The following is a 22057-nucleotide window of genomic DNA, read 5'->3' as shown; positions in this document are numbered from 1 at the left end:
TTGGAGTTCTAGCATTCCCTCAGAGGACCATGGTCACAGTAGCAAGAATGGCCTATAGACCCTGGCAAATGAATCACCTGTTGCAACACCAGACTGCAAAGCTGAGAATGGACAGCCCATCTGCATATTTTCTTTTTTTCTGATTGAACCCAGGATGTCTACCAGTGAGTTGTATATCCCCAGCACTGTGCTCCCCCACTTTTAGTGACAGGGTCTCACTAAATTGCCCAGGCTGACCTCAAACTTGTGATCCTCCTGTCCTCAGGCACCAGGAGTAAGCCATTGTGCCTTTCTCTGTTAAAAAAAAAAAAAAAAAAAAAAAAAAAAAAAACTTCTGAAGAAATACAGAATTAACAAAATGGAGTTCTAATAGAAGTGTGCAGTGGCTGGCTGAAAACTTCCAGAATGGAAGGCCGGCGCAATCTGACCACTGTAATAGTTCCCCTGAAAGGGCCTCAGCCCATTCCCGGCTACACAGGTCTCTGGCCAGCCCTGGAGAGCTCTGCAGCCAAAGGGCCAGAAAAGGAGTGGCTTCTGCTAATGGGACTCTCTTGATTTAGAAAATACGACACACACACTGCTTAAATACCTTTATTATTTTTTAAAAATTATTTGGACATTGATAGCTCTGCAAAATACTTCATCCCAAACCCTTAAACCCTTTCCACATGTCCTCCATAAAGAAACAAAATATTCATACTTTGCGCCCATTCAAATCTAATTTTTAAAAACATTTAAGATCAAAAATCAAATATTTTTCTTTCTCAGAACTCGTTAGTAATTTTAAACCACAATGCAACATACTTAATGGCATTTCTTTTTAAAAATTAGCTTATCAGACTATTTTATGAGGAAAAAAAAATCAATTCAAGGCCTTAGAATATAAATTCCCTGTTTCTGAAAGCAAAAGACATTGAAAAACCCCTTTGCTCCCCTGGAGTTTATGATTTCAACATTGCCAACAGAACCAGCACACAGATTGACTTTCTACTTAACATTAGGCATTGTCTAGTTGCTTTTGGACTGCAGCTGAAACACTATCAACCTTGGAAGGATGGGTGGGTGGAAGGGTAAGTCAGGACATAATAGGGCTGAGGCTGGGGACGGCAGAGTAGAAGCTTTCTGAGCAGTGGGGTAAGAACGGCCAAATCCCTAGGACCCCACCTCATGGCAGGTTCATTTGGGGTAGGGGAAGACCTTGGTAGGAAATCTGCACTAATCTTTTAATGATGGATTACAAGTGTCAACCAAAAATATTGCACATAGTATCAGAGGCATGTAAACCACTGAGAAGGTTGAGGAAAGAATAACTACAGGTGGAGATGATTCCCCACAGGTCCCTCAAGGACAGAGAGAAAGGAGTTGATGTTGAACATTTGGGAGTTACTAAGAGGAGGTGGAAAAATGCTTAGTCCTGTCCCTGTGATCAGTGGGCAGACTTTTAGTGGACAAATCTTCCTTAAAGACATGCCTGAAGAGTCTGGTAAAGGTATCACATCTTTATTTCCCCCAGTACAACTGGAGTTCTTCATTACCTAGCTAAGAAAAAAAAAAAAAAAGGAAGAATCCCTACGACAGAACCTGGCCTGACTGGTCTACAAAAGGACACCAGCAGTTCCTGTAAATGAGCCACATACACAAGCCCCAGCTCTGGGGATGACCCCCTCCTACCAGGTTGAGTGGGGTCTGTATCCCTCGAGGATGCTGGGAGAGGAGGGTTGAGGCAAAGAGGAATGGTGTGTCACATGAGGAAAGCCAGTGCAGCCCCTTGTCCTCCTTTACTCTGTGATGTCCCTCAGCTTAACTGAAATGACAGTAAGCATTTCACAAGTGTGACCAGAGCCAGTCTTGGTAGGTCTTTTTTTTTAATTTATTTTTTTGAGATGGGATCTCAGTATGTTGCCCAGGCTGGTCTCAAACTCCTGGGCTCAAGTGATCTTCCTAACTCAGCCTCCCAAGCAGCTGGGACTACAGGTGCACACCACTGCACCTAGCTTGAGTTTTAAGGTCCAAAAATATTTTGGACTCATTTATGGAAATAGATGTGAATGATTTTTCCATCAAAGTTACCAGAGTAACTTTTTAGGATTGCCAGGTCCTGATCTTATTGAATGGTCTTAGGACTACAAATTTACATGTCACAAGTGCCCACTGGCTACTTTCCCAAAATCTGCTCCTTTAAGGCTTCCCCTAACATTCAGTCTCAGTAACATACAGTACATAAGTCATTAAAAGGAAAGTCACTTCTTAAGAATAAAAAACGTTCCCTACCACTCATCCTACTGAAGGGCTTTGTGCGTTCTTTTATGCTGCCTATGGACATGCAACCTGTAGGTTGCTCTGCTCCTATGGGTTATAATGCTTTTTTTCTTCCTTGGGGTACTGGGGATGGAACCCAGGGCCTCGCACATGCTAGGCAAGTGCTCTACCATTGAGCCACATCCTCGGCTCCAATGCTATCTTGTTTTTAAAGCTTTTCCTCTTGTGTTCAGACTGTCTTATAAATCACCAGAAAAATGCCAATTCCTCAAAGCCCTGCCCATGTTTGTGGGCTACAATTGATGCCAACACACTAAGCTTCTTAAACATTTAGAAAAATTAAAACAAGACAAAACAAACAAAACACACACACATACCACACACACACACACACATATACACACACACGTGTGCGCGCACACACACACTTTGGCACATGAGCCTCGAGTTATTTGAGCATGTTCATGTTTCCCACCCCTCCCTCATCCCACCATTTCAGTCACTGTTTCTGGAGAACGAAGACCCCTTTGGCCTCGTGGAAAGGTCAACACGAAGCACTGTTGTTTTGAGTAGCAAAAGGAGGAGGTACAAAGGCTAAACTGGCCCCAAAACAGCTCTTGTGTTTAGCACTATAATTTATGCGATACTGCAAAACTTTTGTACCAGGATGACTCGTTTCAAAACTGCTGGTTGATTAAATATACATATACATATAGATATAGATATAAAAATTACTAAGTCAACATTTGCTGTTTTCAATGTGAAAACGATAAAATGTAATTCTGAATAATTGTGCATTTGCCATTGGGTCCTCATTAAAGGGACCATAAAAATAATTTTGTAATAAAAAAACTCTTATTTTTAAGTTTAGTATTGCCCTCAAGTTCAAAAGTTTGGAGCAAACGTACTGAGTAAGCAGGTTTGGGATCTGTTCCTGCCAGGGATCTGGAAGCCTTAAATTTAGTGATCCCCACAGCAGGCCCAGGGAACCTGACAGCCACGCGCTAGCTTTGCATTGTTAACAGTACAGGGCTCAGGAATGCCCGTTGACCCCCGAAGCACTGGGACCGAAGACTGATGAGGTCTCATTTCATTGGCAGCAAATGCTGCCACAGCTGGCCAACTCCTTGTACAGAGCTCTGGGGGCACAGAAGTGCGCTGGGGCTCTGCCTTTCCTTGGGCTACCGGACAAGCAACTGGAGGAGGGACAGGGGCCTGGGCGGGGACCACTGAGCACCAAGGCTGAGGGTGACCCGGGAGCTGACCTTCTACTCGGCTGGAGGCAAGGGCCGAGGAAGGGATGGGCATTTCAGTGATGTAGAAGTTAGCTGTGCAGGAAGGAAAAGTGCGTTTAAGGTAGCTTAGAGACAGATGACGACCAAATTGCCACAGAGAGGGAGGAGGAAGGGAGGTGGCTTCCTCCACCTGCCCCGCCGGTCAGCCACACTCCTTGGATTCTGTGAGTTAACATTCATGCTTTCTGATGCAAGTCTGCTTGTGAAGAAACAGGAACACACCTCTCCTGATTCTGGCAGGTACACAATTTTCTTGGCAAAGCTCTTTGTTGCCAAGTTCAGTTTTATTTGGTTGCCGCTCTGAACCGCTGTCACCGGAATTCATAAATGGGCGCGCTGTGTTCAGGGACATGAGTCAGATTGAGGGACTGATACCTGTAACAGAGAAAGAGACAAGATGAGAAGTAGTTACTTCATGCCCACTGAGCAAAGGATATTAGAAAACCTCTAAACCAGAGTGCCTGACAAATCAAATTCTGCCTAACAAGCCAATTCATTTTGTTTCTGTTTTGAGATGGGCTCTTGCTGTGTTGTTCTGCCTGGCCTTGAACTCCTAGGCTCAAGTGATCTTCCTGCCTTAGCCTCTCAAGTAGTGGTACTACAGATGGGTACTACAACATCTGGCTTTGCTAATTCATTTACAGTTCATAAGCTGAACCTATTTGATCTCTGTGTGTGTATGTATTAATTCTCCTGAACTATGTGTAAGGTGAACAGATTTTAGACATTCTGCTCTAATTATGAAGCAACTGTAGCATGTCTTATTAAAAAAAGCACCCTAAACCTGGTGTGGTGCAGCATGCCTGTAATCCCAGTGGCTCGGGAGACTGAGGCAGGAGGATCGAGAGTTCAAAGCCAGCCTCAGCAATGGTGAGGCACTAAGAAATTCAGTGAGACCCTGTCTCTAAATAAAACAAAATAGGGCTGGGGATGTGGTTTAAGTGCCCCTGAGTTCATTCCCTGGTACCCCTCCCCAAATAAAATAAAATAAAATAAAATGGCTAGCAATAGCTCAGTGGTAAACTGTTCTGGTTTCAATACCCAGTACCACAAGCCCCAAAACAAACAAACAAACAACAACAACAACAAAACCTCAATTAAAAAAATGAAATAATAATAATAAAAGAGCTTTTGCCTAGCATGTATAAGGCCCTGGGTTTGATCCCTAGCACTGCCAAACAACAAAAAAAAAAAGAATATGCATTAGCCATCAGGAATATGCAAATCAAAACTACAATGAGATACTGCTTCACGGCTTTCTGGATAGCTATAATTATAAAGACATGATAACAAGTATTAGGGAGGGTGTGAAGAAACCAAAACCCTCATGCATTGCTTGTGGAGAAGTCTGGCGGCTCCTCAGAAAGTTAAATATAGAACTACTGTATGACCCAGCAATTTCACTGCTAGGTATATAATCAAAGGAACTGAAAGCAGGAACCAAAAAAACTTGTACACTCATACTCCTATAGCAGCATTATTCAGAATAGCCAAAAGATGGCTATGACTCAAGTGTCCATTAACTGAGGAGTGGATAAATAGAATGTTGTATGTTCATGCAATGGGAAATTATTTGGTAATAAAAATGAAGTTCTGATACATGTTACAATATGTATGAACCCTTAAAACATTATTCTTAGCAAAAAATGCCAGAGACCAAACAAAAGAATACATGTTGTGGGACTCCATTTATACAAAATATCCAGAACAGGCAAATCTATACCCAGAGAAAGATTAGTGGTTGACTAAAGCTGGGAGGGGAAAAAGAGTGGGGGTGATGGCTAAGGGGGATGGGTTTCCCCTTATGGTGATGAAAATGTTCTAGGCTGGGTGGGTGAACATAAGGGTCAATGGCAGAGCACTTGCCTAGCACGTGCAAGACCCTGGGTTTAATCCCCAGAAGGAAGGAAGGACATTGGATGTCCCTCCTATCCCCCTAGTACTGGGGATTGAAACTAGAGTGCTTAACCACTAAACCACATTCCCAGCCCTTTTTGAGATAAGGTCTCATTGAGTTGCTGAGGCTGGCTTTCAACTTGTGATCCTCCTCCCAAGTGGTAAACTCCACCTCCCATGCTGCTGGGATTACAGGCATGTGCCACTGTGCCCCACTAGAATGAATGTGTTCTAAAGTTAATGGTTGCACAACTGTTAGTATTCCAAAATCACTGACTTGTATACTTTAAAGAGTGAATTGTATGAAATGCAAATAATCTTAATAAAGCTGTTATTTAATAAAAAGGATTATGAAAAGTTTTATAAACTCATATGAAAACAATAATTACTGGGCAGGGGCTGGGGCTCAGCAGTAGCACACTTGCCTGACATGTGTGAAGCACTGGGTTTGATTCTCAGCACCTCACAGAAATAAAATAAACCTCTATCAACAACTAAAAATCAATCAATCAATCAATCAATCAATCAATCAATCTGATTTTAAAAAGCAACGATTACTAAAAACCCAGTGATCATGACTACAAGATTGGCCACTGAACTAAGAATTTCAGTCTATCTAGGCTAGGGTCACTCTCGAGTCACCAAAGAATGAAAAATTTCGAAGAAAATAAAATGCTTCCACCCTCTGAGAGGAAATCAGGTGTTTCATGACAGGGCTCACCAGCCAGGTATAGCAAGGTACTTAAAGAAGCAGCAAAGAGGCAGGAGGGTCCCCCAAAAGGTAGCGAAAGCAAGCAACTGAGGTGCTCTTCCGGCTTCACCTTGGAGGAACACAGAGCAGGACTGTCAAGTCACATGGTCTCTAGTGCATGTAGGATGAATACTGGCTGCCAAAAACTCACAAAGGAGTAACTTACATTTTAGTTACTGATTAAATTTGGGAGGAATAAATGTAAAGTCAGAAAGATGAGATGAATATTGCCAAAATTAAAGTATTAAAAGTATTTAGGAAGTATAGCTCAAAAGTAGAGTGCTTGCCTAGTATGCATGAGGCACTGGGTTCCAATCCCAGCACTGCCAAAAAAAAAAAAAAAAAAAAAGGAAGGCATTTTAGAAATGAACTTTTTCATATAATATTTCAGTCTTATTTCATTTAGTCTGCTCTGTGTTGGGAATAAGGCCCTATTCTGAGCAACTGAAGTCAATTAAATAGGGCCTCAGCACCCAAATAGAGCATGAAATCCATACAGAGGCAGGGTGAGAGATTTCCTTTTGGGTGCGATGAGCCAGGGGAGAGCCAGGGGAGAGCCAGGGCAGGCAGGCAGCATCTGCCATGGCCCCTGGCCACTGGGGGCCTTACCATTCTGAACTCCGATGGTAGTAGTAACCCTCTATGGAGGCTGCTGACTTCTGAAAGCAGATGTAATAGAAGCCGGCAAAGGAAGCACCACTGATGTCTTTGATGGTGTGGTCTGGGACCAGGAACTGCTCCTGCACACAGATGAGGGATCCGTCAGTAACAGTGTTCTCAGACCATCCCTGAGGCCTCCCTGTTAAGCATCAAGGGGTTCTAAGGACCACATGAGAAAAAAGTATGACCTTTATATTTTGAGCCAGACTTGTTGGGTGAGAGCAAGCCTTTGGGTCTTGGCTTGACTTCTGGATAGTGCCCACATGAGGCTGGAGCATTTTATGTACTTACATGGCAAACTGTCTTGAGCTCACCAGGATTAGTGACTTAAAGAAAGTACCACAGCCCCAAGCACCTAATAGATAAATCAATGACAGTCAACCTGCTCAACTATATTTCAGAGACCACAGACAGAAATGACCTGGAAGGAGTATGTTTCTGCTCCAGTTCCCATGAACTGTCACTGGGCTCTCGATCAGCTTTAGAATAGTGAGTCACTTCTGGTCTGTGATAGTTCTGGGGGTGGATTGATTGCCAGGAGACCCTGTGACATCTCCAAAGCTCTACACCTCATCCAAACAACCAGAACAGCACTGATCTTGACCAGGTGCATTACGAAGAGAGGCAAGTTTGCTAATGTATTGGCACCAAGAGTTGAAAGGCCATGTCCTTGCTACTATTCTCCTGGAAAGCCTAGGTCAGAAGCCCCAGGACCTCAGGATATCAACCAAAGGCTCACTGGTGAGTCACCCTGAGAAATTCTTCAGAGACAACTCCATTGCTTTCAATTTTTTTTTTTTTTGGTGGTGCTGGGATGGAACCCAGGATCTTGTACATGCTAGGCAAATTCTACCACTAAGCTATGCTCCCAAATCCGCCCCCACCTCCAAATTTAAAGACACTCTTATTCAGCCTCTGAAGTTATACATAATTTAGGGATGGGGATGTAGCTCAGTAGCAGACCACTTGCCTATTATGCACAAGACCCTGAGTTTGATCCCTAGCCCTGCCAATTTTTTTTTTTTAATTTCAAATTAGGACAAAATATGCTTTTTTTAAAAGGTTTAGTTGGCCTGCGTCCTGTTAGATGGCAAGCTGGGAGGGCAGGGCTCAGCATTTGTTCACCAAACCTTGTACCTGTCTGGTAAAAGAGTCATGATCCCCATCCCGCAAACTATTGACTTCACAAAATAAAAATGGGGAACCACTATTCTAGATGCTTTGTCTTTAGGAAAGTCAACAAGATTTCATGCTAAAATAGCTTTCTTCCTACAATAAGGCACTAGGGGATGAGAGTGGTGCATGTCCCCAAAGTAAATTAATAGATCTACTCCAGGATTTTGCTATCCTGTGTCTATACCTATATTGCTATCAGAGCAGGGAGCAAAAGGACTCCTCGGGCAAGGGACAAACCATTGAATCAACCAGGGCAGTGAGGGGAGAATCTACATTCCATTCTTGGTCCCTCATTTCCTGAGCTGCAGGAAGCAGAGGGCCCTGGGGAAGGGATGTGGTAAGGAGACCAGTCACTCTGATGGCATTTAAGCCTGTGGTAGTACAGGGTGCAATGGATGACTAAGTTCAAAGAAAGTTGCCCTGAACCCACACAACACTTGGATGATTCAACCTGGAAGTTCAAAGGGATTCCTGGGTGGGAGAAGGGAAAGGAAGAAGATGCAAACAACAGTGTCAGAGGGTACCCACCTGGGCACAGCCCACTTGCTGTCAGTGTGACCGGAAAAGCCAGCTGGGGCCTCAGCAGTGTGTGCTCTGGAATTGTGGCTGCTTTTTACAAGTGTATAAAGACCCTGCCATGAAGACACTGTTACAAGCACAGGGCACAGAGGCCCCTGACTGGGAGGCCTGCCTTCTGCAGAGAGGTATATGGAGCACACATGGAAGTTTTGGAAGAGGCCTGGATAGGACCTTACCTTCCACCTCATGAAGACATAATCCCCATTCTTCAGTTCCTCATAGTCAAAGTCATCTGAATTAAATGATTTTGCATACTGATAAAAAGCCAGAAACTTGCCCTGAAAGCAAAAAAACAGAGTACGATATTGATCAACAGAGGGAGGGGCTGGTATTAGAACTAATGGCTTGAAGGACAACTAATTCCAGGTAGTAGAGAAGGAGCCTGTGTTCATCCTCAGTGAACAGAGACCTGAACTAGAGGCAGACACCAGGTCTCCAGCTGAGGCACAGTTGAACTACACCTGCCCAGTTAACATAATCTGAGGAAATGGCTGAAGGATGGGAAATGACTGCAACTTCAAGGGCCTCTTAGAACACCCTATCACAAACACAGGAAAGCTACCAGTAACTAATGAGAAGATCTCTGAAAGTAAATCCACAGGAACAAAACGAACTGTGCAGAATCACTAGACAGCATAGCCACAAAGGAGAGAGGATATAGTAAAATTGGTCCATTGACATAATATAGGAATTTGGGACAGCAATTTAGGTAGAAATTGCAAACAGATATAATGTGGTTAAATTTTAAAAGGAGACTGTACAGCTATGTGAGGAGGCATATGTTTTTAGTCTTAGCTACTCAGGAGGTTGAAGCAAGAGTATTACTTGAACCCAGGAGTTTGAGGCCAGCCTAGGCAACATAGTGAGACCCTTTCTCCTACCAGTCCCCAAGAAAAAACAGACTAAAAACAGGTTACAAAACTGAATCTTATGATGCCATTTTTAAAAAGACAAAAGAAGGTATAGTCATCCCTTGGTATCTGCAGAGTATGGGTTCCAGGACCCTCTGCAGATATCAAAATTTGTGGATGCTCAAGTCCCTTATTTAAAATGGGATAGCATTTACATACAACTTGCACATATACTCCCATATATTTTAAGTCATCTTTGGATTACCTTTTTTTTTTTTTTTTTGGTACTGGTGATTGAATTCCGGGAAGCTTTATCAGAGATACATCCCAGTCCTTTTTTTGGGGGGTGGGGGGCAGGGTCTCACTAGGTTGCCAAGGCTGATCAAACTGTGATCTTTCTGTCTTAGCCTCTCAAGTCACTGGGATAATAGACATGCACCAGCCAGGTTACTTCTAATACCTAATATAATGCTATACAAATAGTTGTTTTACTGTATTAACTAGGTCATTATTAACAACCAGAAAAAAAGTGTGCACGTATTTAATACAGATGTAATTTTTTCTCCAAATCTATCTGCAGTTGGCTAAATCCATGAATTCAGAACCCACATATAGAGAGACTGACTGTATATACCCAAAAGAGATTCAGGAAGAGACTAACAGCTGTTTTAGCTTTAGGTATTGTCATTATACACAATTTTTTCCCTGTAGTTTTTTGTCTTAAATAAACATGTATTATTTTGTTTTTTAAAAACACCTTAAATAAAAAACCAGTGATAAAAGTTTAAGGTGAGGGCTATGCTAATTATCCTGAATTAATCATTACCTAATGCGTACATGAATCAAAATATCACATTGATGCTGGGGATGTAGCTCAGTGGGGTACAGCACTTGCCTCTTGTGTATGAAGTTCTGGGTTCCATGCTCAGGCCGGGGTGACCCGTGGCCTTCTTCGTTTCTCTCTCACCCTGAATATTTCAATCCAGTCTAGCAAAGTCTGGTCCAATGTTCTACTGGAAATTAATGTGGCAACTAACAGATGCTTCCAGGTATTTGATTTGTGCCGAGGACTGAATCGTCACCGGCCTCAAAGACTATGCTTTTTGCAGGACCAATTTTAAATAGCAAACAAAGTTGCATGAGAGAGAGAGTATGGTTTATTACAAGGATAAACTTTGTACACTGGTGTTTTCCAGGTGAGGAAGGAGCCATCTGGTGAGGTGGTAAGCCAAGTAAGACAAGCCCAGCCCTGGGCAAGGGTGGGTTCAGGAGCCTACCAACTCTGAGGGACACCATCACACACTACTTGGGCTCCCCCCAACCTTTTGGATATCTGAATCTTGCTCTTCTCTTCATATTTTAAAAACACATAAGTGACTATCTAGCTTTTGGTGTTCACTTGCTGTACTCAAAACATATAACTTTCAGAAAAATGTTTTAAAAGGCTCAAGTTTAAAGTTAAATTGAACTGAAACCCAAAATTTTGAAAAGCATCAATAAGCAAAGTGGTGATGCACAGTGAGGCTGACACAGACAAGAGTCTGCAGCAGTCCCTGCCATAGGCTGTGGTCCCAGAATCAGGGAGAGTTTAGTTGCTGGGGTTGTGTGGCAGCAGGAGGAATGAGTTCTAGAATCCTCTTTACTGACCGAGTCATCTCTGGTGGGTTTACAATGGATAAGAACATTGGACTTTCTCCATATTAAACAAAAACGTATCATCACCATGTCAACTAAGCCAAAGGCTTCAATGATAAGTTGAGAAACAGTTTCTGAACACACAAGACTTGACAACCAGAGAAAAGATGCCAGGACAGTAGTCCTATGTTGTTTTTAAGTGTTCACTATTGGGGAATAAGAACATGGTATGCTTGGCAGATAAAAAGTGGGGAGCCTGGATTTTTCCATGGTGTCTGGCTGGTCCTTAGGTTAAACTTGCTCTGTATCTGTCCTGACAGGATGAAAATAAACAATGTTCTAGCTGGGTGCCATGGCACACACCTGTATGTAATCTCAGCAACTCAAGAGGCTGAGGCAGGAGGATTGCAAGTTTGAGGCCAGCCTTAGCAACTTAACCAGACCCTGTTTCAAGATAAAAAAAAAAACGGCTGGAGATGTAGCTCAATGGTAAAAGGCCCCTGAATTAAATCCCTAGTACTGCAAATACAGAACAAAACAATATAAGGTTAAGTTCCTACTAAATTTCCATCACTGGTATTTTTATCTCAGGTCAACCACAATATCAGAGAAGACTGCTGTCTGTTTCACAGGGGTGTTCCAAGCAGAGGTAATTAGAGGATGGACACAGGTAGTAAAGAACAGGGATACTGCTGAGATTCTGACAGCTATCCACAGCTGTATATGGAACTCAGGGGTTGCCATCATTAGCTGTGTGCTATTTAAGAGGAGTTTGGTCAGTAGCTAAACTTTTCAGAAGGAAGATAGAGGGCTGGGGAGATAGCTCAGTGGTAAAGTACTTGCCTAGCATGCACAAGGCCCCGGATTCAATCCCCAGCATCGCCACCATTAAAAAAAAAAAAAAGTGTGGGGGGGGGGAGAAAAAGGAAGATGAAACAACTGGAGTTTGTGTGTGGGAATCAGTTACCCTCTGGCTGCAAAGCCCCAAATGCCTCTTGGTAAGGGACAAGGTCTCTGGCTCCTAGAGTCCCTCAGCTCTCCAGCCGACTCTGGACGGCTGAGAGCAGAGTCCTACTTACCCAGTGTTTCCGATCAACATCTTCATCGGCGTCCCACTTGCGAGTTAAGAAAGGATGCTTTTTACTGATTATTTCTCCTTCAAAGAAGGTCGTAAGGGTTGGATACTCCTATGGCAAAAGGAAAATATCAAAATAAGATATTGTGATTTTATTTTAAAAAATACTTTTGTGCTGAGGATTGAATCCAGGGCCTAGCACACTGAAGCAGTTGCTCTACCACCGACCTACATCCTCAGACCCAAAATGAGCATTTTGACCTTTTTTTTGTGTGTGCACTATAGATTAGGGGTAGGAGTACTGTAGTGCTTTCTTTGTATGCATGAGGGCCTGTGTTCCATTTCCAGCACTAAAAAAGGAAAAAAAAAAAAACCTTATGATTTAAACTACTAGTTTTCCTAAGGAATGATTCTGCACTGACAGAATATTAAAATACTTTAGGCAGTGTGTCAGCGTAACTACAAGATACCCGCAAACTGTGGTAAATTAAATAAATGCTTAGTGAATGAGATTCAATATGTACAGAAGCTACAAAAAAAAGATTGAGTATTCTCAGGATCAGCACAGGAAACTCAAGCATTTGACTATGTAGCCTAATGGGGGATAATTTACAGAGGCAAAGAAAAACACATACCAGCAGGAAGAATATTAGGGGGAAAAAAAAATCAAAGAGGGAGACAGGTAGCCAGCAACAGCCCCTAACCCCAGGCAGGCAATGGGTTTCAGTCATGGAAGTCATCAACCAACAGCTCTCACTGATTCAAGGCTCACCTAAAACTGTCAGATCATGTGTGCATTGGCTTTCCTGCAGACTTGTCTTTTGAGGGATTAACATTCATTTGGCCAGTATGTCAATGAGCACTTCTGGAATAGGCAAGCACCTCATTCCAAAAGTAAATGGGCACTTTTGTTTGTATAACAGTGTCTTGTGAGTTTGGTTAGTGTGTGATCCATCTCTCTGCTTCCAAAAAGTCGAGCATAACCTTGACTGAAGCTTCCAAACTCATCTAAGGAGTTAGTAAAGGGGCTGACCATGGACCCTGCCAGTTGCTGGGCTCCTGGGAAAGGTATAATGGTGGCTGGCTCAGGCATGCATGATGTTATTTAACACACATTCTTTATGATACTGGGATTTCATTTCTAAAAGGCACAAGAATAAACCATAAAGCTGTGCTTTTGTAAATGTGAGGCACATTATCTTCAATTTAATTTTTAATATTGCACATTGTGACTATTAAGACTAAGACCCATACCATTTACATGGTCTAACTCAAATAAAGGACAAATCTGATATTCTAACAATTATAAATGATAAAACAAACAAAAAATATAGGTAAAAAATTCATTCGTATTAATTACATTTTTTCTGCATTTTACTAATAATCTACAGCAACCATACATCAGATATGTAATTTTTACAAGTTATCAAGTAGCTGTACAACTCTGTGAATATACCAAGTCAATGAATTGTACATTTGTTAGTGGAGCACAGAACGTAAAAATTTAACTTCATAAGGAATCCAGCAAAATGTATAGCCCATTGGAATGTTAACTCCAAAGCCAGTCATTTGGGTCATAGGAAGCTGCACAGAAATGATAAGTAACATTAGAAATCTAGAATTCTAATTTAAGTGGGTGAATTATATGGTATGTGAACTATAGCTCAATAAAGCTACTAGTAAAGTTATTTTAAAAAATAATTCTGATTATGTACAATTATAATGCACCAATATAAAAAATGTGGGGGGAAAAATCTCCCCACCCCCCAAAAATTCTACCAGGTACAGTAGTAAACATTCATAATCCCAGTGATTTAGGAGGCTGAGACAGGAGGATGGCAGTTCAAGAACACACTCAGCAAATTAATGAGACTCTGTCTCAAAATAAACAGTATAAAGGGGCTGGGGATGTGGCTCAGTGGTAGAGCAACTCTGGGTTCAATTCTCAGTACAAAAAAAAAAAAAAATAATAATAATTGTAAGCATCTGAGGCCTGAGCAGGACTTGCAAACCCTAGGAAAAAGATGGACCTTTCTTTAACTGGAAGCATCGGTCCATCGCTTGACCTTGATAGGGGTAGACTTGTGACCTTCAGAGGTCATTCTATCTGAAGAGCAGTTTTGCCAAGAGGAATGAGTCCCTACAGTTCTATTAAGAGCCTAAGGTTACCAGGGGGAGGAAGGAAGAGAGGGAAAGAGGAGATACTGGGGAAAAATACTGTAAAATTGTGTGCATGTATGAATATGTAACAACGAATACCACAAAAGTATGGGGGGGAAAAAGAGCCTAGAGTTCCCAGTGGGCTGGCTGCCCCAGTGAAGGGCCATGCTAGTGCCTGCTCCTAAAGGAGCACTGCTGTTCTTGACTCATAGGGGTTTCCCTCAGTAAGTCCCTTACTCAGGCAACTTGCTTCCAATGGAGAGATCACAGTTGTTAGCATTTCTCTCTACTGTGTCTAGATTTCTAATGTTACTTATCATTTCTGTGCAGCTTCCTATGACCCAAATGACTGGCTTTGGAGTTAACATTCCAATGTGCTATACATTTTGCTGGATTCTTTATGAAGTTAAATATTTATATTCTGTGCTCCACTAACAAACATACCTACTGCCTTACAAATTGAGCATTTTCTGTTTTAGGCTAAAATCCTTTACTGTCACTTTCTACCCCTACTTGATTGATGATACCTTTTGTCAAGACAACAAATTTCACAGGAAATCCTCAATTCATCTCCTAATATAGAAGAGTAGGTAGAGGTTGGGGGTATAGCTCAGTGGTAGTGCATGGCCAAAAAAAAAAAAAAGAAAGAAAGAAAAGCAAAGTAAAGCAGGAGAACCAGAGGGAATCATCCTCTATTCACATATTCTTGCCTGCCACTTACTCTAACATGGCTTCCTCCTGTTAGAAAGTTCACTAAAAACGTAGAGCAGATTTTTGATCCTTACTTTTCAAATGAGGAAACTGAAATTAAGGGAGAAAGGGACACAGCCCAATACTGCTGGGTCATCAAAACTATAAGAAGTGATAACAGGCCACAGGACATTGCAGAAAGGTCACATCCAGGCACTCACAGCAGAGCTCAGTGGTCAGTCAGTCCTTCCTTCCTCTTCCTGTTTACCCACTAATGGAAAAGAAGGGATGCTCTTTCTTACCTTCTAAATACCAGGAATTCTGAAGTTTGAAAACTTAGATCTAAGGAAGGAAAACACTCTACTTTTACCTATCAGGTTGAAGATGGGACAGCCACTTTTCAATGTTCCAATAAAGTTCAGTTTTTGAATGATTGATGCTTACCTCAGAGACTACTAAACTTATGGTACTTATAGTACCTATATTCTCACCATGTATATATTTATGTGTATGTATATACTTAAACACACATATATATACACACATTTTTACTTAAAAAATATAACAAAATGAATAGTTTTGATCAAACTGTGACATATTTACAAACTTTTCTTTAAATGATTTATGAGGGGCAGAACTACAGTAGAGCATGTGTGCTTAGCACACCTCAGGTCCTAGTTTCTATCCTTACCACCAAAGGGGGAAACATTTGTGGATGTGTGTACTTCTCTGCAGGACACATCAGAACTGCACTGTATGTTCCCTGTATGATAACAATGCTTAGAAATGGAGTTGAGATTGCCCGCCCTCAACCCTGCAGGACTGCTGAGCATGCCACCCACTTCCCAGTTCTAGCTCAAGTGAGCAAGTGCTTACCTCAGTAAGGCCTTTAATCTTCAGATATCCACAAAGATAAGAGTTCCCTGTGTCCACGTGCTGAAAAGAAAAGGACACACAGACCATTATATACACAGATGAATACACCCTGAAATGCTGGGAGAGTACTTTGGAAACCCTGTGAGGCTAGGATAGAGAGGTAGACCTGGTGGTCAGTGCAAGGACAGTGTAGCCAAAGGTTCTACCAGCCTTTGGGACTGCACCACTACACATGTGCCTGTTCTGACAATGCAAACTGATCTCAGGGCCCTCTCAACTTCCTTAAGCTGGAATCTTGGGACTGAAGTGCCTTTTGGGAACAGTGAGCCCACTTCTCAAATCTCATTTTCTGCAGTCTCCAACACAAGTTCATCTACACTGTGTGTTATTGAGCACCAGGTCTATTTACCTGTACACATGGGTATCATCCCTAAACCTGGGTCTGACTTTCTAATGTCTAACTAGTTTCCCTTTATTTCCTTGCTACTCAATCACTAGTCTAAAAAATGTACTCCTGCCCTGGTATTTATCCAAAATACCATGCTGCACTATTTCTTTATGAAATGAGAATAATATTCAGGAACAGAACCTTATGAAGACTTACATGGTATAATTTTAGTTTTGAACCAAAATACCAATCAAAATTCCGATTATACTGTAAATTTCTGCCCTGTCTATTCACATACAGATGCTTGAGTTTCTTAATGAGAAGAGTCATGAGCCGAAAATAAACAGGAATAACAGACATAGTAAATTTTGAGGTTTAGTAGCCACCACTTATTTTGGTTGCTGAGACTCTGCCGAGTGCCTACAACCAATTTCCTCTTTTTTCAGGCAGGCAGGGTTTAGATTTTGTTCTGGCAGCTACCCTATCCTGAAAGACCTGGTCAACTGCCGGGTGCAGTAGTGCACCACCTATAATCCCAGCAGTTTAGGAGGCTGAGACAGGAGGATCAAAGTCAGCCTCAGCATAAAGTGAAGTGCTAAAAAAACTTAGTGAGACCCTGTCTCTAAATAAAATACAAAAAATAGGACCAGGGATGTGGCTCAGTGGTCGAGTGCCCCTGAGGTCAATCCTCCATACCCTACCCCCACAAAAAAAAGATCTGGTCAACCCTGATGGATCTAGGATAAGCACAAGCCCCCATTCTCCTTACAAGTCATTGGTTTAGGGGTGAGTGACTCAGTTGTGGCCAATCAGATGGGTGTGAAAAATCTCCTGGGTGCACCCACAAAAGAGCACTGGCTTTCAAAGAGGCACATGAGGAAGAAATGGCCTTTTTCATTCCCCTGGTGGTGGTAGTATCTGTATGCAGAGTCCAATCTTAGAACAGCCATTAAGAAGAGATCAGGAGGAGAAACAGGCCACACAATGCTAGGGATGACAGCCCAGTAAGATGGAAGAATTTTGGCCCCTTAATTAACTATCCTGGGACCACGTCGCCTCTAAACGCCTTACAATGTGAGATAATAGGTTCATTTGTTCTGTAAACTATTTTGAAATGCAAAATATGGTTACTCATGGCTGAAAGCATACTAACTAGTACATTTATCCAAATCTATACAGACTCACCCTAAACAGGCAGAGTGTGAGTTTGTGACTTAAAATGAATCCAATTGTCACGAACTCTGGAACTCTGCCTAATAACCTTTGAATCAAAGCAAAACAAGGTTTAGTGGTACCTGTAGCACAATAAGACTTTCATTTTAAATTAAGGCTCATTTCAAGAAACTTGCAAAGTTTTGTGGCATTTATCAGATATTGGTCGATTATACCATAAATGAAATACTAAGGCAGTCCTTAAAAACTGTAATGATCTTGGTCAGCCAGATGATGTCAGCACCGAAGCAATTGAGCTTCAATAAAGCTAAAGTGCCTTCACAGTTTGGTGCTGGTGACAAAGGTATTCCATGTGAAAACTGCCAAAGCATTTTATGTGTCCTCATCTGCTGACCTTGGCATTGGACATTATGGAAAACAGCTGATTCACACTAATATGGTTCAGCAAAGAACTTTTATTAAAAGTTCTAACCTGAGGCCTTAAATTTCATGTATGCAATTCTCATTGAATTCAGTATAGTTTGGGGTTTCACAGCTGCTGGAAAGGGTATCAGGTGGCAGGGATACTTGCTAATAAGATTTAAAATTGAACTGTAAATTGGCTTGTATTTGCATGGATTATCACATGCTCAAGAATCAGAATTTCTGTTTGGCCTCCGTTCAACCACGTGTCTCTCCTATTCTGTCCAAATTGATCTTGATGATGGTTGATGAACTCAAAATAACCCCACAACACATACAGTTTTCACCAAATGAGGGGGCAGAATCTCAATGAGAAAGATAACAAGGCAAATGTTCAGCAAGGAAGTCTCACAGCACAGCTGTGTCCAACAGCTGCTCTTTTTAATATTCCTTTTAAAGGGACCCAGGCTTCACTCTACTGGTGGCTTCTAGAATGGTAGGAGAGGGAAAAAGTAGTCGCAGTAAGGGTAAAAAAGATCCAGTCAGAACCCCATAAAGGTTTGAGGAACACTATACTGGAATATCCCAATAGAAAATGCTCCAAAAAGCACACAAAAGATACTCATCACCACCAGCCACCAGAGAAATTCAAACACAGACCACACTGAGCTACTATTTCACACTCATCAGGATGATGACAGTCAAAAAGATGAACAATAGCAAGTGTTGGAGAGGATGTGCAAATTTAGAATCCTCATATGTCACTGGTGGAAATGTAAAATGACAGCCACGTTAGAAATGACTGGTAGTTCATCAAAATGTTACATATAGAGTTACTATATGACCCAGCAGTTTCACTCTTAGGTCTGTCTACCCACCCAAAAGAAGTAAAAGCATGTCCACATAAAAATCTGTACATGAGCTGAGCACAGTGCTAAGTCTACATTCTAGCTCTTAGGAGGCTGAGGCAGGAGGATCACTTAAGTACACGAGTTCAAAGTTATCCTGGACAATACAGTGAAACCCCATCTCAAAAACAACCATAAATGAACAAATTTGTACACAGATGTTCATAGCAGCATTATTTGTTATAGCCAAAAAGTATGAACAACCCAAATGTTTACCAACTGATGTACATCAATGTCTATCAACGGATAAACAAAAGGTTGTTACATCCATACAATGAACACTGGAACAATAAAAAGGAATGAATGTTGACACGTTCTAAAATATGGATGAATTTCATGAATCTTGAAAATATCATGCAAAGTTAAATAAGCCAGTCACAAGAAGATAAATATTGTTTCTAGTTATATGAAATAGCCAGAACAGGCAAATATATTTTAAAAAGTTAGCAGTTGCCTATGGTAGCGAAAGGTATGAAGGTTTCTTTGGGGGATGATAAAAATGTTCTAAAATTTGGTAGTGGTGATGGCTGCACAACTCTGAATATATTAAAAATTACTGAAATGTATACTTTAATAGGTGAATTATATAGTATGTGAATTATATGTGAATAAAGGTGCTTGAAAAGAAAAAGAAAGAGGCTTATGAAAGACAGGAGAAATATTCTGAGAAGGCTAAGTCTAAGAAACTTGTCCTGGCTGAAAAACCAGATGGTGGGGCAATTCACATGCCACTAACAAGTCGCAATGATGTGAATAAGCAGCTCACCAATCCAGATGTAGGGTGGCATTCCTTGGCATGGCCACTGCCCCCACCATCAGACATCCTACTTAAGTGTCTTCCAACCATCAGTCAGATGGTCTGGGAGGCCTGAGACCTACCAATCACTCAATCACGGCTTTTATTGGTTCACAAGGAGACTGGCACCTGACGAGAGTTCAGAAATAACACAATAATCACAGAAAGGAATAGTCACTGAAGTAACCAAAGCAGACTCCTTTAGACACCTAGCTACCCTGTCGGTAGACTACCACACTGGAAAACATCAAATGGGCACAAACTTGGGACTGTCCAAACATGACCCAGGGATCTCATTTCAGAATTTTATGATTAGCTGAATTTAAAACAAAACAAACAACACCAGGAAAAAACAAAAACAGTGTGACCTTCATAAAGTCTCACATTTTAAGCAAAAAAAAGGGAATCACATTAGGCATAGAGTTATGAGACTAAAATATCCCAGCTACAGTAGCTTTTTAATTACAATAAATATCACAGCTCATGATAGAACTTTTAAATTTACAGATCAAAGACACAATTAACAAGAGGATGCAGCTTTCTCAGCCAAAGCCAGAAGAAAAACTATTTACTCTCACAAAGCAGTAAGAAAAAAAGGAATGCTCTACAGTTAGCAGAAAGAAGAGGCACCCTTACTGTCTTTTGAGTAGAAAGTCTACTTGTTCAGAAGAGAGACTAAGAGGGCAAAGAGTGAGCATGAGGAACAGGTACTGTCCACCCTCACAAAGGAGGGCAGTGAGGCAGCATATAGGGCCTCTAAGCTTCTGGGAGGGTTTTCAAAGGACAGGTGTTTGGAGGGGCTTTTGGTATCAGAAAGAATGGGTAAAGGAATGGGGAAAGTGGGTCCTCAAGTAGGCAGGGGTGAAAACTGAGGAAGAATAGTTTGTGCGGAAGGGAGATAAAAGGGAGTATCTATCACCACCAAGCTCCTTTGGCTAGGAAAAACTGTCAAGTGTGCCAACATCTGGGTGAGAGAGGTAAGGCATAGGAAAGGCCCTGGGCAGGTGAAGCTGTAATTCCAAAGCTGATCTGGGACTGGCAGCAGGTACTCAGAAATCCAGGTCAAACAGGGGGAGGTGAGTGGACACAAAATAAAAACTGGGTGAGTTAGATTTCCCAGTATACTGGTATCAGAGACTCGGAGGAAGCCCTATGCCTGTGTAGATAAAGTTAAGAACACTTTGAAAGAAGGTCCCTTGGACCAAGTAATGAGCTAGATGAAAGTCTGGGTAGAGGCCAGTGAAGACTTGGAGCTGATGGGAAGTGGCCACAGAACTGGGTAGGAAGTTATGAGAAGCCTGGGGGAAGAGGGCAGCTGGGTGCCTGGACCATTAAGAAACTGAAGTAGGAGGTGGTATCAGGGACCCCAAGGGGTAAGATCCTAACAGACTGGTGAAGAGCTCCACTCTGGCACCCAGGGTGTGAATACCTGGTTTATTTGGAGACAGGGACGAGGGAGGGATCAGTGTGGATTCGGGGCTCTCAGCCAAAGGAGGGAGGATGCTCCCCCGTCTCAGGAGGCTGATCAACCTCTCCTACAGAGGAAACCACCAGGGTCTGAGAATAGGGGATCGTGTCTCAGGTCTGGCAGAATCTGGCCTGGGCCCCAAGTCTGGGGAAACCAATGGAGAGTTCCTCAGGGTCTGAGAGGGACTGGTGTAGGGCGACAGGTCTGGGGAGGAAGGACCCAGGCCAGAGGAAGGCCAGACAAGGCAGGGCTTCCGGATCCCCGGGATTCAAGTCTGGACAGTGTTCAGGGTCTGCCAGGAGCCGGTCACCACAGGCTCTGGGTCCGAGGGGCAGCACAGGTCTGGGGCTCGGAGTGTGTGAGACACCGGCGGAGCAGGTCCCGGGTGGGAGGCGCCGGGTGCAGGAGGCCCCGGCGGTGAGGGCGGTGAAGGCCTGGTCCGCGGCTGCGGGCTCGAGGAGCCGAGGGCGGGCAAGGCCCGTGAGCGCCGCGAGGAGGCCCTCGGGCCCCGGCCGGCCCGGCCCGGCGCTCACCTGCAGCACCACCTCTACGTCGTACGAGTTCCCCTTGCTCTTCTGGTGGCCGCGGAACTTGGAGCCGCTGTAGAGCAAGCTGGTGGCCACGCCGGGCTGCTGGGTGTTGATGGGCGGCGGCGGGATGAGCGAGGCCGCGGAGGCGGCCGAGGCACCGGCCGGCGGGGGACACTCGGTGCGGACCGGCATCGCGGGGTCCCCCGGAGCCAGGGCTGGGGGGAGGGGGAGAGGAACCGCCGCCGCCGCGCGGGAGCTGAGGAGGGTGACGGGGAGGGAGGGGCTGGGGCGCGCACGCGCGGGGTGGGGGCAGGAGGGGGCACCACCCGCCCGCTGCCTGCGGACCAAGCTCTCGGGCCGGCACCCGGACCCCGGGACCTGCGAGCAGGGCCCCTGTCCTGAGCTGGGTCCCCCTCCCCACTTGCCCTCGCACACACACACACTACCCCTTCCGATTGGCTCGAGATCGCCGAGGGGGCGGGAGCAGGC

The 22057-nt window shown here is 43.2% G+C and overlaps 1 protein-coding gene across 1 annotated transcript; it reads right to left on the bottom strand.

Annotated features, from left to right (window-relative positions):
* Positions 1 to 575: 575 nt before the first annotated feature.
* On the bottom strand, positions 576 to 22014 carry Gid4 (GID complex subunit 4 homolog). The gene is made up of 6 exons (XM_046456687.2): positions 21572 to 22014; positions 15904 to 15963; positions 12182 to 12289; positions 8793 to 8894; positions 6811 to 6941; positions 576 to 3929 (listed from the first exon to the last, which is right to left on the bottom strand). The coding sequence occupies exons 1-6, from the start codon at positions 21758 to 21760 to the stop codon at positions 3866 to 3868; spliced, it is 654 nt and encodes a 217-aa protein (XP_046312643.1). The 5' UTR covers positions 21761 to 22014; the 3' UTR covers positions 576 to 3865.
* Between the last annotated feature and the right edge of the window lie 43 nt (positions 22015 to 22057).

Source organism: Marmota monax, unplaced genomic scaffold (genome assembly GCF_021218885.2).
Source record: "Marmota monax isolate L192 unplaced genomic scaffold, Marmota_monax_Labrador192_F-V1.1 WCK01_AAM20220418_F8-fsc00501, whole genome shotgun sequence".
NCBI lineage: Eukaryota > Metazoa > Chordata > Mammalia > Rodentia > Sciuridae > Marmota > Marmota monax.
Note: the sequence above shows the minus strand (reverse complement) of the source record. Positions and strands in the feature narration are given on the sequence as shown.